Source organism: Felis catus, chromosome X (assembly GCF_018350175.1).
Source record: "Felis catus isolate Fca126 chromosome X, F.catus_Fca126_mat1.0, whole genome shotgun sequence".
Taxonomy (NCBI): domain Eukaryota; kingdom Metazoa; phylum Chordata; class Mammalia; order Carnivora; family Felidae; genus Felis; species Felis catus.
In genome coordinates, this window is record NC_058386.1 from 125,538,392 (window position 1) to 125,554,896 (window position 16,505).

Consider the following 16,505-nt stretch of genomic DNA (forward strand, 5'->3'; position numbering starts at 1 on the left):
ATACTCCCTGGAGCCCCTGAAGGCAGGCAGCCGTGTGGCATCAAACCTGGCTGAGGCCTGGGATCCCCAGGCAGAGGGCTTTACAGAGTCCCAGTGCCACCCCCTTCTGACTATGGAGCTGCGACTGGGGCTGTGCATTTTTAAAGCCCCTTGGTGGAAAGGGGGGCCCTCCGGGTCTGGCATGCGCTGCTCTAGATCGAAGCACTGGGCCATCAATTAGCAAGGGGTACTACAGACGTTCACCCACCCATAGGCAGGGGCTGCACCAGGTAAACCCCAGGTCCCTGCCACCTAGTCTAGACTTGGGTTTCTCTGGGTTCCAGAACCCTCCTTCACCCGGCTCTAGTCAGCAAGGACCTCCCGATGCTTGAAGTCCGTGCATCTGTCTTCCTGCTGGTCTCAGACAGTCCTTTGAGCCTGGACCAGGCGCTGGATGGGAAGCATCCTTCGCCCTTGCTGGCAGCCCCCAGCGGGTCCCTGAGGTGGCCCTAGTGGCCTGGTTGCAGCACAACAGTCCCTCCCTGGGGGCAGCCCTGCAAGGGCAGACGTGCCTGTGGACGGCCGCGTGCGTCAGTTTGGGGAGAGGGGGCCATGGAGTTATTGTTTTTGCCCAAAGCTGTTCGCTGTGAGCGCTGCTTGGCGCGTGCACAGATTGTACCAGGAACGAGGGGGAGGAAGGAACGGAGGGGGGACTGTCCCTTTAAATCTGTTTTCTCTGTTTTATTTCCTTCTTTCTTCCCATCCTCCTCCTTCCACTAGCACAAGTGGTGGAGCTGTGAGGGCCCAGGAGCTGCAGTGACGGTGCCTCTGAAATATTAATGAGGCTGTTCTCTGCCTCAGCTCCCCCCTCGACGCCCGCTCCCTCCCTCCCCAGCCGAATGCAGGCTTCATCCTTGGAGCCCTCTTTTCTCCTACCAGGTGGCAAGCCAAGGTGTGCCGAGCAGAGGGGAGGGACAGGGGCCGGGCAATAGAGAGGGCCCAGCAAAGGAGGGGGTTGCGAGAGAAGTCAAGGGTCACAGGGCTGTCCAGCCACATGTTCACCTGCCTGGGATTAAAACCAGGCCCAGGAGAGGGCAGGGCTCTGCCAGTGGGGTTTCCGGAGGGCCCCTGCACCCACTCCCCACCTGCTCTCGGCTGGCCACGCCCCACATCTGCAGGTGTGAGGGAGGCCTGGGCCGGTATATGGGGCCCTCGCGCTCTTCCTCTCTGGGTTCTGTAGGGCCTGGCCTGGGCTCCAGGTGCCTGGAGGCAGAGAGAAGAGGGGACGGTTTTCTCAAGGAATCCCCACAGTGAATCACACTGCTGAGCCGTGGGTTCTTCTGGCGGTGGGTCTGTCGGGAGATGCCAACAGGCAGTGTGCATCGTGGGGGGCAGCGGTGGAGGGCATGTGCCTGGGTGGGCCCTCGGGCCCACATCTCCTGCCCTCTGACCCTGCCTCAGACGTGACCTGGCTGTGCCGGATTCTGCTCCGTTCTTGCCTCGGGCAAGCGCAGGGGGAATATTCTTGTCACCAGTTTACTGACCGCAGGGCTGAGGGCACAGTGACTTGAGAGTGACGCAGGGACCCGGGACTTCCTGGCTTCTAGTTGGTGCTCCCGGCCAGCCTCCATCCATCCTGGGGTGGGGGCGGGGAGCGGTGCCTGGCAGCAAATGCCCTCTCACCAGCCCGGGGACACATGCCCGCTCAGACACACGCGGCAAGCACGGACTGGTGGTAACGTCCAGTGGCCGCTGCCCACAAATGAGTGCGACCTCTGACTTGTAGGGTTTCACCCTCTGTTCCTGTCCCCTCTGTGAAGGCGACGGCGGGCAGCCCACACAGAGTAGGGACTGAGCAACATGGAAGGCAGGTCCAGGAGGTCTGGGATCATTGAGCCTCCCCGAACCTCAGTTTCTGCATCTGTGAAATGGAGAAATGTGTCCTTGCCCCTTGTTTATGAGGTACAATGAGGAGAGCATCTGGAGTAGGGGCCCGAGAGAAGGGAGCCTGGGAACAGAGGTGCTCCCACCTCATTCAGGAAGCTCCTACCTTCCTGGAGGGTGGTCGGCTGCCCCGGGCCTTAGGGGAGGTGGTCAAGGAAGCAAAATGGGGGATTTGGGCAGATTAAGTCAAGGGTGCTGGGAGATCCCCCCAAACCTGATTAGAAGTGGCCAGGAAGGGCCGGCGCAGAGGGGACGAGGACTCCTGGGTTTCTGGTTAGGCAGACTTGAGTCAGTGGGCCTACGGACAGGGGGCGTCAGGCCACACTGGAGGGAAGGGTCCAGAACACGGTTGGGTGACTGGTGTGAACATGGGCGATCTCCTGCAGTGCTCTGGTAGCAAGCAGCCTGTTGAAAGTCCCAGAGCAAGGGTGAGATGGTCCCGGGGACCCACTACAGCTCACTACTCTCGTCATCGCACTGCGCGGGCCAACTTATGCCACGACAGAGCAAGTATCGGAAGGTGTGAGTCCGTCCCTGTGAAGGTTTGCAATTCAATTAAGCCAATTAAGGTCTGGAAGATGGTACATTGCCTGCACTTTTAGTGCCTACAAACCGTTCTAGGCAGCCAGCCCAGGCCGGAAAGCCTCTGTCGGGCCTGTAGAACTGATAGGCCTGGTCACTTCTGTTCTCAGCCATTTCAGTGATGGCTGCCGTCCTTATTAAGAATGAGAGAGGCAATTGCCCAAGCTTACAGAGAACCAGAAAAACAACAGTATATGCCATTTGATCTCTACAGCAGCCAACAATCACTCAAGACAGACTTTGATTTAACTGATGGCTCCTGTCTGGCCTACAGAGTTAATGAAGATGAGGAAGGTTAGCATGAGCACAGTCTTTGACTTGAGGGGGCCCCCCCAGAGCTGCGTGGAGGCCCTGGGCACACTGCAAGTAGCCTGCTGGGGGTCAAGGCATCCCTGCCCTGCATCCCTGTGCCCCCCTCATGCTCTCCAGGAAGGCGATCCACACCCTGCCCCTCAAAAAAAAAGACTCCCCGCTCTTCCTTGGCCAGCCAGGCCCCTGTTCGCTCCCTCCTCCGGGCCCCCATCCCCAGCCAGGGCTGACCATTCAGTGAACTTCCTGCCAACTCAATAACCGCATATCTCAAAAAGCTTTCACCCCTGGGAGTGGGAGAGAAAGCAGAGAGCCATAGGAGCGGTCGGCGGATTAGAGACTCGGCAGCGATCAATTTTGGCACAGACTTTCTGGAGAATGTTCCACTTGAATTGCCACTCAAATTCGTCAGAGGTCATCAGGCAGAGAGGGGACAGCAGGCTGTGCGGGGCGGGGCACATATGGAGTGCTTGGAGCCGGCGAGGCTGTGCGTGGCGGCCAGGTGAGCGCTGACGCGGGTAGACGGGCGTGGGGTACAGGCGGGAGCAGGAGAGGAGCTGGCTTTTTGCTTGAGGGGGGCGGCGGGGGGTCACCTGCACCGGGGAAAATGGTGACCCAGAGCCGGGTGGTGACAGGCTGCCCAGCTGGAGGGAGACAGGCGACGTGGTAGGCGGGGACACGGGGCCTGCTCGGCGGGGGATGAGGCAGAGGGACCAGGCCACAGCCGCAGGCGGGGTGCCAGGGGACGCTGAGGTGCAGAGGAGCAGCAGGGCTAGCTGAGAGGCGGTGGTGAGGGCGGGCACGCTCTGTGTCCCACAGAAGGTCAGGCCTCGCCTCCCTGCTCGGCTCCCTTACCGTGAGTCACCACAGGCACAGGAGGCCTCAGTGATGACAGCACACCGATTGGGAGCAGCTCAAGGACCCTGTGTGGCTGTCTGGGCCACGGCTGTTGCTCAGTCGAGGGCAGGGCCACGCCTGGGGGCCGAGTAAGGAGCAGGAGGCAAGGACAGGGCTCACCTTCAGTGAACCCTGTTTTCAGGGAGCGGGCGGGAGAGGCCGGCGCCTCCGGTGGAAGCAGGCGTGTGAAGGTGTGACCTCCACCAGCCTGAGCTGCTGTCTCCCACCACCTGCCTCAGAGCCCACCCAACTATGGGCCATTCCTCTGTCATCCCCAGGAGCCCTCCAGTGCCATACGGGCGGGGTCGGGCGCCTTCTACCTGAGCCTTCTCTGAGTGGGTACAGGTGCCGAGAAGATAAAAGGGTTCCAAGGGAACAAAATCATTCATCTGACTTCGCTTTTAGAAAGAACCCCCACGGAGTCCCTACACAGCTAGCCCCAGGGGCCTAGGTGGAAGGTGTGGGATGCAGGCCCGGGGCCTGCCTGCCAGGGGCGTCAGAGCCTCCCTTGTGCTCACCACTCCCCTCAGCCTGGGAGGAGGGGCCTACAGGGCGACCCAGGGTGCTGTGCTCAGGGACAGTTGACTCTCCCCACCCCCTGCCGGGACCCACACAGCCCATAGATGGGTGTTCTCTCAGCAGCTGAGTGTGCCCGGGACCTACTCGCCGGGGGCTCTGTGCCTATGGCAAGCCAATGCCCGCACACGTGAACCAGCCCCTGTCCCTCCCGTCCAGCAGCCAACAGGCCAGGGGGCTGGGGACACAGAGCCCAGCCCTGCAAGTTTCACCCAAGTTGCCTGGTATGTGGGAAGGGAGACACATGGCAGCGACACTCGGGGTCAGAGAAAGGAGGGGAGAAGGGGCACCCAGCAGGGGCGCTGTCCTGAGCCACAGTCTGGACTGGGGAAGGAATCTGGCAGGACGAAGGCAGGGGTGGGGGCGACAGGCAAGGCCATCTAGAGAGGTCAAAAGCCACCAACGCTGCCTCTGATGGCTCCTGAGATGGCCTGAGGTCGGGACAGCCAGGTCTCCCAGTGGCCAAGCCTCTGTTTCCCGCGCTGGTGAACGGGCCAGTGATTCCTACGGCTCCCACCCAGGTGCGTGGGCCACATTCGCAGAGCACCCCCGAAGGAGCCCCACGTGCCATGGAAATGAAAGGTTTGCTCGCTTGAAGCTCTGCGTGCCGGTGCTCCCGGGAGCTCAGGGTCACCCGTGTTGCCTCCGCCCTCTCCCCCACGTGCCGAATGACCTAGCAGCTGACTGCAGCCCTCCCTCATCTCTGGGCTTCTGCCCCTCCAGTCTGGCGTCACCCGGCAGCCGTCTGCTCGGTGATGGCCCATGTCATTTGTGGCCCCGTGGGATCCGCAGCCCCATTCCCCCACCGACCCGTCCTACTACCTGTCTTCTCCTTAGGATCAGAACACTCTTTCATCCAGAAGAACGGCTCGCTCCTCCCCCTTGTTCTGGTCTTTTCGCAAACGCGCCCCTGCCAAGAGGCCTTCCCTGCCCCTACCCCCAGCGGAAACCATTCTGTCCATCACTCTGTCACCTGCTGCGAACTCACCTCCAAGCCAGAGAGCACAAGGATGCACTCAGTGCTGTCACCTCTGTGTCCCCAGCACGGATGGCCAGTGCAGGCCTGTAGTAGATGACAAAGTGGAAGGATGGGCAGTGGGAAGACGCGTGGGAGTGGAAAGGACGGCACGTTCTCGTGTCTGCCATTTTGTTCCCACATCTTCCGGCACCGAAGGCTGCTCCATGTGGAAACTGTCTAGAGGATTAACACTTAGGTGCCCAAACTTATAAAATGGGGATCACTTTCGATGGGCATTTTTTGAAGTGCCTCCCTGGGTCCCAGGCCTCCTGGGTGGGACTGCCCTAGGTATATGTGCCTTTTTTGGACACGGTAGGGTCAAGCGTGCAGAGGAACTAAGGCCCCCACATGTTCTGAACCCCCTCGGGCCGGTCTTGTCCCCTGAGGGTTGTGGTGCACCCCTGCTTCTGGTGTCCCTGGGTGGGACCTCTCCTGAGAGTAGGCGCCATAGGCTCTGGGCTGTGTTTCCACGGGCAGTTCTAGATCAGGAACCTGCATTGGTAGCCAAGTTTTGCTTCCAAGAGGATCCTTCGGAGCCTGCAGCTTCCCCAAAGGCAAAAGATTGGGCCCAACTGAGCCATGCCGTCCGGAGGCCTCTTTGCTGTTGTGAAGGCCAAGGCCATGTGCACTGACACTAGTTTAATCCTGGGAGTTTGACCTTTGGGGATGCTTGCACTCATGCTCCCAGCCTGTGTGTGTGTTGTGGGCAGCCTCCCAATTCATCGCCTGGAGGGCAGAAGGGTGTGGCGGGGAGGGGACGGCACCGTGCTGTGGGCGGGCTGATGGGGAAGTCGCCAGTGACCTGTGGCTGCTTTCCACCTTCTCCTGTGCGCCCTCTCCTCCACCCCTCCTCTTCTCCTTTTATCCCCTCCTTTCCCCTCCTGCCCTCCCTCTCCCTCCTTACCCCCTCCCCCCAGGCCACCTCCCTTCCTTGCCCCAGACCCCCCAGGTGCCCTCGGGGCAGCAGAGACACCCTGCACACTAAGTCTTGACCTGGCTCCCGGCTGGCCCCGCCCATGGCCTGGCCTGGCCTGCTCCCTGGACCCCCCGCGCAGCCCCAAGCCTGAAACCGTGAGCCCCAGAGGCTGTGCCAGGCCGCTGCAAGGGATTTATAGCACGTCTGCTACGCCGAGCGAGTGTTAATCAGGCAAGAGCAGGGAGCATGACGGAGGGGACAAGCTTTCACCCAAGGTAGGGCACGGACATGAGAGAATTGTGGCACAGATAGCCCACCCACCCGTGCCAGTAATCAACCCCAGGACATCACCTCTGCTTCAGTGTGGGTTCCCAGACGGATTTGGGAGGCAGTCAGAGTCTCCGTATCGCAACAGCAGACCCCTTCCAGGAGACACGAATGCTCCCTCCTTCCCCACCTAGGCGAGTCCTCCTGCCTTGGGTACTCGGGCTGGGCAGGACTAGGGGATGGCCTGGCAGCTGGGCCTGGCAGGGCATGAGGGCCACTGACCCAACCTAGGAGGTGAATTTTGCAATCGGCAAGTCATGGCTCAGACTGAGTGCCGATTTTCGGAGAACGTTCTGGAAGAGTGGACCTCAGTCTTGTCTCAACTTCGCCCCTGGCTTCTTCTCACCTCTCCCCAGGTGTCCGTGCTCGGCCACTTCCCCGCTGCAGCTCCCTCCACTACACCTCACCCAGGCACTGGGACCTCGGGTGGCTGCCTGCCCCTAGCTGAGGCCGCACCTGTGAAGAGGTCGGGCACCCTGTCCTCCCGGCACGACAGGCGGGATGGGCGACATGGCCAACAGTTCCATCGAGTTTCACCCCAAGCCCCAGCAGCAGCGGGAGGCCCCCCATGCGGGCGGCTTTGGGTGCACACTGGCTGAGTTGCGTTCCCTCATGGAGCTCCGAGGGGCTGAGGCGCTGCAGAAGGTCCAGGAAGCCTACGGGGACGTCAGTGGGCTTTGCAGGAGGCTGAAGACCTCGCCCACAGAGGGTAAGGCTCCCGGCAGAGCCCCAGCGCAGGCCGCGAGTGCGCCAGGGATGTAGGGTCATGGGCCACCGGACACTCCCCCCCGGTCTCCAAGGGCCATCCTGAAGACGTCCCGTACCCCCGGGGCGGGCCTGGCCGAGGGCCGGGTGGTGCTTCTGCAGCAGCTTCCGAAGCACTCTTGACCCTGACTGTGCCCTCCCAAGGAAGCCATCCCGCCCCCGCCCCCGCCACCACCGAGCGGGGGATGCTCTGTAGGGGGGTGAGGGGGATCGTCCTCTGGGTAACCTGGGGTCCTCCGGGAGCCGTGGCCTGACCCCCTCCATCAGCAGCAGCTCCCTGCTCTCGCCTCTTTGGATTAAATAGAAATCAAGCAAAAGAGGAGGGAAGGAAGAGGACGGCACGGTGTCAGGCTGGGCCCCAAACTGAAACCCCAGAAGCTCTTCTGGGCAACAGGGCAACAGGGTGGGACAGAGGGGGAGGAAGGCCCGGCCCCTGTCTGTATGCTCCAGGCCGTGTGCCCAGCCCCGTGTCCAGTTAAGGGGCACAGGAAAACGAGGGTGCCGGCCCTCTGCGGGCTTGGGTTGCAGGGGGCTCTCTCTGGAAAGGGGGGGCAGAGTGCTGAGTGGAGGTGCCACTGGCCACAGGCTGTCCCAAAGAAGCAAAGAAGCAAGTCTGGTGCTTGGGTGGTTCAGCGGCAGAATTCTCCCCTGCCAAAGAGGTGCAAGCCTCAGGCAGCATAGATCTGAGGAGATCTGCTGCCCGGAGCCTTGAGGAAGGCTGAGGAGCATTGTCTAGAAGGTTCCAGAGGCAGAGGCCTGACCGCCACCTTGGGTCCCTGCCTCGGCCCTGTAGCCCTTGCCCCCTGCACTGGAGGCAAAACTGTGCCCTGCTCTGCACCAGCCTTTCCCAGTCCTGCCTGCTGGGTCTGCTGGGAGGCCGGGACCACCAGGACCCAGGCTTGGCCCCAGATTCCAGGAGTTGGAGTGTTTTCTGGCCCAGCTGGCACCTCCCTGGCAGGGCTGCTAGGGCTGTCCCAGCCCAGTGCCAGGCCTGTTCTCAGCCAGCCCTGATTTATCTCATCAGCTCCCATCTCAGCTGTCACACCTTTGTCCACCCAGGGCTCTGGCCGTCACCCTTGTCTGTTGCTCCCTGGCCCTATCTGTCTGTGGATGGCACATGGGCTGGAGCAGGGGGTAGAGAAGGCCCACCCGGGAGGAGATGGGCCCAAGGGCCGGGTGAGAGGGTGCCCACCCAACCAGGTCAGGAACTCCAAGCCTAAGTGGCCTTCTCAGGGCCGCCTGGGTCTCTCTTGTTTTGTGCTCTGAAGGGACCCAGCCTGGTGTGTTGTGTTATCAGGGCAGATGGCTTGGCTCGGGGCCAGAGGGATCTCTCTCCTTCCCTCCTCCTTGCCCCCCCCCCGCCCAGGATTTGGGGCTAGGGGGGAGGCTGGGGTGGAGGGCCATTTAGCCACAAGGGCTCTGGCCTCTTCCAGATAAAAGGAAGCAGATGGGCTTCAGCTGGCAGCTCTTTCCTCTGCCTGTCAGGCCTTGTTAAATATTTAAAATGTCAAGGCCCCTGGGAACCTGCCTGATTCTGCCACAGCGGCTCTGGAGCTCGCCCAGTGCCTGTGGAGGGGCGGGCATGAAGAAGGGCAAGTGCCCAGGTGGGTGGCCAGGCCGCAGCAGAGGGAGCCGGCCAGGCCTGACCTGCCTCCTGAAGAATGAGCAGCACGAGGACTACCCCTCCCCACTCCAAGCCCAGGAGCCCTGGCCCCCAGTACACCTGCCGACTTGGCCCCGGAGTGTTCACCCACATGTCCCCACTCCTGCCCAGACACAATGGCCTGAGCTTTAGGAGGGGCCGGCTTAGCCGCACCCTGGGCCCCACATCAATCCCCTGGCAAGGTGTGCTGGCAGATGGGTGCTTTGGGAAGGGTGGGGGGCATGGGGACGTGCATGGTGTACTGGGGGGGGGGAGTTTTGTCTGTTCTCGGCAACAAGCACGTCAATGGGCTCAGGCTTTGTAGCTATCCAAGAGGATTCCAGAAGCCAGAGAACCCGGGTCTTGGGCCAAGCTCAGTGGGAAGCCCACCAGGGGGACCTGGGCCCCAGCCCTTCCCCTGTCTGGCCTTTACCAGCAGCAGTCATGGAAATGAGAGGGCGGATTATCCAAGAGCCGCACGATGTGGTCCTAATCCAATTCTGATGGCATCTGGCCTCTGCTCTGGGCAGGACACTCATCTGTGTCCAAGCCAACCAGCCGGCCCCTGCCCCAGCACCTGGACCTGGGCCGCTGTGGGGGCCTGCCAACTGGGCACATGCTTGGAGCCAGAGGGGCTGCAGCTACCTTCTGGCCCCCACATGAGTACCTGAGCAGCTGTCTGGACCCCCAAGCCCAACAGGAAGGCCATGGTCTTGGGCTGGTGCAGGGCAAGGGAGAGAGAAGCGTTGCTAGAGTATCAAGGGCAACCCAAGGCCAAGGGACAGGCTGACAGTGGGAGGGGAGGAACGGAGCCAGCTCACTCCTGGGGAGGGGGCCCCAAGGGCCTGGCTTCCCTTGGGGACAATCTGGCGTATGGGGTGAGGCAGGCAGGATGCAGACTTATGGTGGCACAGGGACCCATGGGCTCTCTCTTGAGGGTCTCCAGATCCGTGCCCTTTCTCGAGGCAGGGGCAGTGGAAATTCCGGGTGTCTGGGAGAGCGGGGGTTCAAGCACTTCCATAGTACTGACCTCACTTTTCATATCTCTTGTAGCTTAAAGACGCAGGCCTCAGTTAAGAGTGGGGCACAGGCCCTCGGCTGGGACCCCAGGCCCTAGGAGCTGAGGTCCTGAGCTTGTCCCAGACACCCAGGTGGAAAGTTGCAGCCTTCAGAAACCGGAGCCCCGGCAGGGCCCAGGCACCATGAGGCCTGGGGAGAAGGGCAGGGGCAGCCGCAGCCCCGCTGGGTGCGGAGATGTGCCCAGGCTGTGCCCGCTGTGGGCTTTTGCTCTCGTCAGGCCTTCCACCTCTGGTGGGCTCCACCCTGCCCCTCCCCAGGCCCCTTCCCTGCCTAGTGGACAGCCACCCTCCTTCCTCCCAACTCTTTCTGCACCCCACTTAACACTTCCTTGCTATCAAGTCCTATGTGCCTTCCCAAGCCAGCTGAGATCACCCCCATAAGCTGGGGAACCCGCCCCCCATCTGCCCTGCCGGTAGCTCCCTGCCCCCGGGAACTGCAGTCCAGTGTCTGCCCACGAGGTGTCAGTGTGGAGCCGGACCCTTGGGTTCAGACCTAGAAGGAAGCAGCATCCTGAGGGATGAGGGCGGGGCCAGGGGACGGCGTCCAGTGGGCCCGCCTCTGGGGAGGGTGGCCAAGTGGATGTCTGGCCTCGGGAGGAGGTAGCCTGGATGTCAGTTCCACATGGAGACTTCTGGTAGCTCCAGGCATGGGCCTGAGGGGACTCATGCTGTAGAGGCAGAGACCCAGAGGGCTTGGTGCGGGCCTGGGTGGGAAGTGGGCTGTCCCAAGGATGAGAAGTAAGGTAAGGGCCCAGCCTCGAAAGCCAGAGCTCACCCCTTGGTGGATGTTGATTCTGAGCCCTTCATCCCAGCCCCAACACACTAGAGTGCCTGCGATGTGGCGGGGGCCTCCCAGGGCTCTAGAAGTCCGGGTCAGGCCTCTCAGCCTCTCAGCCCTCCTTCAACATGTTTCACCTGCTCTGGCCACAAGGGGTCCCCACTGAGACCGGCTTCTTCACCCTTCACTCTCCTCATCCTCTGCCTGGTGGCCTGGGGACACCGTGGCATCAGTATGAATCACTCACTGACAATCCCAGAGCCTCAGAGACATTCACCAAGTGCCACGTGTGCGGCCCCAGAGGAGGCAATAGGTGGGGGCGTGGGCAAGGCAGGGAGCTCACGTCCCATCCCCGCCCTTCGCCGTGACCCCCAGCTCAGAACTCGAGGTTGGCACTGCAGCGGGGTCTAGGGAAAGCGTTAGGAAGGAGGCAGCTGACTCCAGACGACGGCCACGAGAGCTCGGGGCGGGGGCAGTTCCTACGTACCTCCTGGTGCCACGGGTGCCACACCCATGCTCAACAGTATGGGCAAAACCAACGATGCTTTGGGGCCGCCAGAGCCGACTGTCTCCCGGGTCTCGTCAGATGACACAGGTTCTGTGTCCCGCGCGCATGGCTTGGCCACGCCCCCCTGTTGATGGCTTAGCATCTGTGAGGCTCCGTCATCCTGACCTAGGGTCAGGTGCACAGGGCAGCAAAGGAGTCCTGGGCTGCCAGCAAGAGCTCTGACTCACAGGCACAGGGCCCTTTCCCTCCCTGGACTCAGTTTCCTCCTCTGGACCCTAGAGGGATTGTACGAGCACCTCGGCCCACTCACAGCCCACAGGGGATCAGCTACCCTGGGCCTGGCTGACAGCAGCCTGCCACACCTGTGCCCTCCATCCCAGTCTTGTACCAAGCCCTGCACTCCTGCGAACGCCTGGGCTGTTCTCTTCTCCTGTCTCCAGGTGACACTTGGCCATCCCTGGCCCAGCTGGGTTCCCTCTGCCCACCCCCACCCCATGGTGGCCGTTATCACCGTCCTTCCCATCTGCCCTCTGAAGGGACCCACCGTAGCCCATAGACCTCCCCGAGCATATCGGGAGGACGACCGAACCCTTCCTCATACCAGGGGCTCCGCATTGTTGCGAGTCGCGCGGTCGCACGCCTGAGCTGTCCAGGCAGCTGGAGGGCACACACGCCCACATACCTGTCCTCGGGGTTTGCAGAAAGGCTTGGAGGACCGGGCAGGTGCAGTTCCCGCCTTCCAGGGGCTTTCAGGCCAGAGAACAAGACAGGCACTCTGGGCGAGCAGGGGAGAAAGGGGCAGGGCCTCACGCTGTTGGCCCTTCCCATCTTCTTGCTCTGTGTCCCCGCTCTCCATCCCTGCACCACACAGGCCTGGCCAACAATGCCAATGACTTGGAAAAGCGCAGGCAGATCTATGGGCAGAACTTCATCCCTCCCAAGCAGCCCAAGACCTTCCTGCAACTGGTATGGGAGGCCCTGCAGGATGTGACGCTAATCATCCTGGAGGTAGCCGCCATCGTCTCCCTGGGCCTTTCATTCTATGCACCGCCCGGAGAGGAGAGCGAAGGTGAGCAGGGGAGGACCCGGCAGGAGGGAAGGAATGGGACCTGAGCCGAGGGGCCTCAGCGTGACTTTCCTGCCACCCCACCCTTCCCTGCTGTCCTCGGGTGCAGCATGCGGGAACGTGTCAGCTGGGGCAGAAGACGAAGGGGAGGCCGAGGCAGGCTGGATCGAGGGAGCCGCCATCCTGTTGTCGGTCACCTGCGTGGTGCTGGTCACGGCCTTCAATGACTGGAGCAAGGAGAGGCAGTTCCGGGGCCTGCAGAGCCGCATCGAACAGGAACAGAGGTTCTCCGTCATCCGGGACGGCCAGCTGCTGCAGGTTCCGGTGGCCGCACTGGTGGTGGGCGACATCGCACAGGTCAAGTACGGTGAGTGCATCTGGCAAGGGCCTTCCCCACCCCCCAGTACGTGGGCCTTCACCTGCGGGACAAGGCGGGGCAGGGGCAGCAGTGGGCGGTGGGGGGGCTCAAGCTGGAGACAGAGCCCCAGGAAGCAGGCCTGAAGCTGAAGGGAGAGGGCCCCACCCCCTAGGTTCGAGACCTCTCCTGGGGCAGGCGGGAGGCAGCAGGGCGGAAGGCTACCTGGACCCACAGTGTGTGGTTCCGGCTGCCTGGCCGGCCTTAGGAGACCTGCTACCTGCTGATGGCGTGCTCATCCAAGGCAATGACCTCAAGATCGATGAGAGCTCCCTGACAGGCGAGTCGGACCACGTGCGCAAATCAGCTGACAAAGACCCCATGCTGCTCTCAGGTGAGGCCTCGGGGCACTGGCCAAGCTGTGGGGGGGGGGGGGGCAAGATGCAGGCTGGCACTGCCCTCTGGACCAGTTTGGCACCAAAGAGCCTTGGAAGCCATCTGGCCCAGCCACCCCCTCAATCGCAGGCCTCCTGAGTCGCCCTTCTGGCTAGGGAGTCTGAAGTTTTTGCCCCCAAGAGGCCAGAGTGGCCCGTGGGAGGCCTGATGGTGGTCGCTCTAGCCACTGGGGAAGGAAATGGGTGCTCCCCGCCTCAAAGGGCCCCTAATATCCTGAGGAAAGCTCCTAGAACGTTTTGGCCTAGCCCAGCATTTATCCCGGTGGCAAATGCAGTGTGACACAGGACAGAGGGGCTGGAGGCCCCAGGTGGACCCTGTGAAGACCTCACCTTGTGTTTCTGGGCAAGCAGCTGCTCATGTGTGCGCCTCCGGGTCCCCTCCAAGCCAGGAATGAGGCTTCGTTCTAGGATTAGGGTCAATATAGCCTCCAGGGGCCTCCAAACACCGAGTTCGTGCTTCTGGGATTCCTGGGGGAGAACTTGTAGGTGTTCAGCCACGCCTCCCTCAAGCAATGCAAATCTGTCTCGGTCCCCCTGTGTTCCCAGGTACCCATGTCATGGAAGGTTCTGGAAGAATGGTGGTGACTGCTGTTGGTGTCAACTCCCAGACAGGAATCATCTTTACCTTGCTTGGAGCTGGTGGGGAGGAAGAGGAGAAGAAGGATAAGAAAGGTAAGGAAATAGTGACGTCCAGTTCCCAGCACCACTGGCCTAATCCCCCACTCCAGCTCCAGCTGCAGCGAGAGCCAGCCTTGAGCGCTGAGAGGCCGTACCTTCTCTTCCGATTCCTTTGGAGGACCTGCTTCTGGCATCTTTGCCCAAAGGCTTTGGGAAGTGTGTGCCAGGGTGGGGGGAGTGCCCTGCCTGGGGAGGAACGGGGTTGGAGGGACAGAGGCCAGCAGCCTTGGCTTGGGAGAGTGCCCCCGGGGACCCTGTGCCCGCTCTTGGGTGTGCTGACGCCCCCTGGTGAGGTGCCAAGGGCCCCACCAACATGGCAGCCAGGGAGATGTGAGTCATACAGCCAGAGGTAGAGGAGCCCAATCGAAATGGACTGGACTCCCCAGAAGATGTCCGAGGCCAGAGGAAGCTGGGATGGGGTGGGGGCCCAGGGGAAAACAGTGTCAGGGGACAACTGTCTTGTGAGAGTCCAGCTGGCACACGGCCATCCCGCTGCCTCCTTTCGCCACTGCCCCGAGCCCCAGGCGTGGCCGCTGTCTCTTCCAGTCCTCAGAACAGCGCTGACAAAACTATGGAGCTGTCCTCAGCACCACCCCACGCCCAGAGCCCCAATCCCACCAGGCAGGACCCCGTTCAGTTCTTTGTTTCAGGCCCGCACCAGGTCACGACTCACCTTGATCTAACCTGGGTCTCCCCCGAACCAGGCGGGGAGCAGAGTTTCCTAGATGTGTGCCTTCGAGAACATTCGCTTGGGTCCACTCGGAGTACAAAGAAGCTGCACACATGTGGAGAGAGCGTGTGCTGAAAGCCCGCAGCCAGGGTCCCCGGGGGGAAGTGAGACAGAGGGGTGCCGGTCACCGGCCCTACATCAGTCAGTCAGGGCACCTAGACCGGGCAAACAAGTGGCGAGGGGACAGGCCAGCATAAGGAAGGATGTGCCAGTGTCTCCAGCCCTAGGCTGCCCTGCTCCTGGAGACAGTGAGAGAGGAGGTGGGTGACCTGCTGTGGCCTAGAAGCTTCTGTGGGCCCCGTCTCCCAGCAGCCAGCCAGCACTAGCAGACCCTCATCCACATTTGCCACACCAAGCATCCTGGCCCTGCGGGGCTCAGCGCAGTTTCTCTCCACCGTGAACAGCCGAGGGGCCGCAGGCAGGCAAGCGGGCGGGTGGGTGGGCCCTGGGCCTCCTCCAGGCTGGGCTGGGGTACCCATCCCCCTCTCCAGGGAAGTCTTCTCCTCCCCTGCAGCCCTGTCCCTGAGATGTTGGTGGTCTGCAGGACTTGGTTTTGGGCCCCTCTTCTTCAACCTTGACAAAACCCCACCAGTCCCCCCAGGCCCCTCCCCAGCTCTGGCTCGTCTGCCCCTCACTCTGCTTCAGCTGCCCTAGGCTGAGCTACTGAGGGGTCAGAGGGGGCACCTCCGCCAGCCAGCTCCCTGGAAGAGGGGAACCCTGAGGTGGGGGGGGGAGGGGGCTGGAGGGGAGCAGAGCTGGCCAGGCTCCAGGCAGGGGCAGCAGCACCCACAACTCCCCACCAAGGTGTGAGCCCAAGGCCCGGCTGCTGCTGCGGTGGCAAAGCCAGCGCCCCACCCTGGCCCCCATCCCTACTCTTGCTGCCTCCCAACCCCGTCTCTCAGCCCGATGCTCCCAGGCCACCTGCTGCCCTTCAACCTGTTTCTTGCCTTTTGGCCTTGACTCCTAGTCGCCCTCCTACTTGAGGTGCTCTCCTTCCCCTCCTCCCCTCCCTGGGCTTCTGTCTTCTTCTTCCTGTAGTGCTGATCCCGCACGTCTCTCCCTCCTCCAGAGGCCTCTCTGGGCCCTTCTGCATTGTCACCGTGTGTCTACAGGTGTCTCCTCTCCCCCCAGGAGTCTCCTTCGCCTCTGAACCTCCCCACTCTGACAGAGGGACAACCTGCATACCACCCCAGCCGGGAGGGGGCCTCTCTCTCCTCCCTGGGACCCCCAGACTAGACCCCACTGCCTAGAAGCCACCTGGCACCCTGTCTGCGCTCCTGGATCCCCAGTGACATGAGTTATTGGGTATTGGTCAGCACACAAACCCCTCCTGTCACACGTCAGTCATTTCCAGATCCCAGGCTAGCACTTGTGTGGTCCCTAAGAGAGCTCTTTGAACCGATGCCCCACCGCGATGCCCTGGGGAAGATGAGGCCAGAGGGGCCGGTACAGAGCCCGACCCAGAGCACAGTGCTGGCCTCACTGCCAGCGCCGTTTACCTTGGTCTTGGAAGCCAATCACTGCCCTGGTCCCCAACACCCAGCTGCGGGCTTTGTGGTTGCAGACCACATTCACGAATGCGCCCCCCGCCCCCACTGCCGACACACAGGTCCAGCTGGGGCCCAGCCCATTCCGTGTACCATTGCTCCCTCCAGTGCCGGGTGCCTGGCACCCATGTGGGCATTCAAGGCCAGCAGGTTTCTAGGGTCTCCCTTCTCTGTCCTTCCAAACACTCTGCAGAGCTGACTGCTGGTTGCGCTGCACAGAAAGCTGACCGCTAGGCCACTAGGGGTCAGGGACCACCTAGGTAGACGGTTCATGCCACTCCTGTGGAGGGGGGTACATATCCCGACTGGGGGGGCCCTGCTCAACGTGGCAGACCTGGGACCAGACACCTGGCG

General features: G+C 62.1%; 1 protein-coding gene across 4 annotated transcripts in view; it reads left to right on the forward strand.

Moving 5' to 3' along the window:
* ATP2B3 (ATPase plasma membrane Ca2+ transporting 3) overlaps positions 1 to 16,505 on the forward strand; it is a 62,352-nt gene that overhangs the window by 10,829 nt on the left and 35,018 nt on the right. For all 4 annotated transcript variants that reach the window (XM_023248933.2, XM_023248934.2, XM_023248935.2 and 1 more), the window contains exons 2-6: positions 6,905 to 7,257; positions 12,192 to 12,389; positions 12,496 to 12,753; positions 13,010 to 13,135; positions 13,743 to 13,868. In XM_023248933.2, coding sequence (XP_023104701.1) covers positions 7,050 to 7,257; positions 12,192 to 12,389; positions 12,496 to 12,753; positions 13,010 to 13,135; positions 13,743 to 13,868 — 916 coding nt within the window. In that variant the 5' untranslated portion in view covers positions 6,905 to 7,049. The remainder of the gene's footprint in view (positions 1 to 6,904; positions 7,258 to 12,191; positions 12,390 to 12,495; positions 12,754 to 13,009; positions 13,136 to 13,742; positions 13,869 to 16,505) is intronic.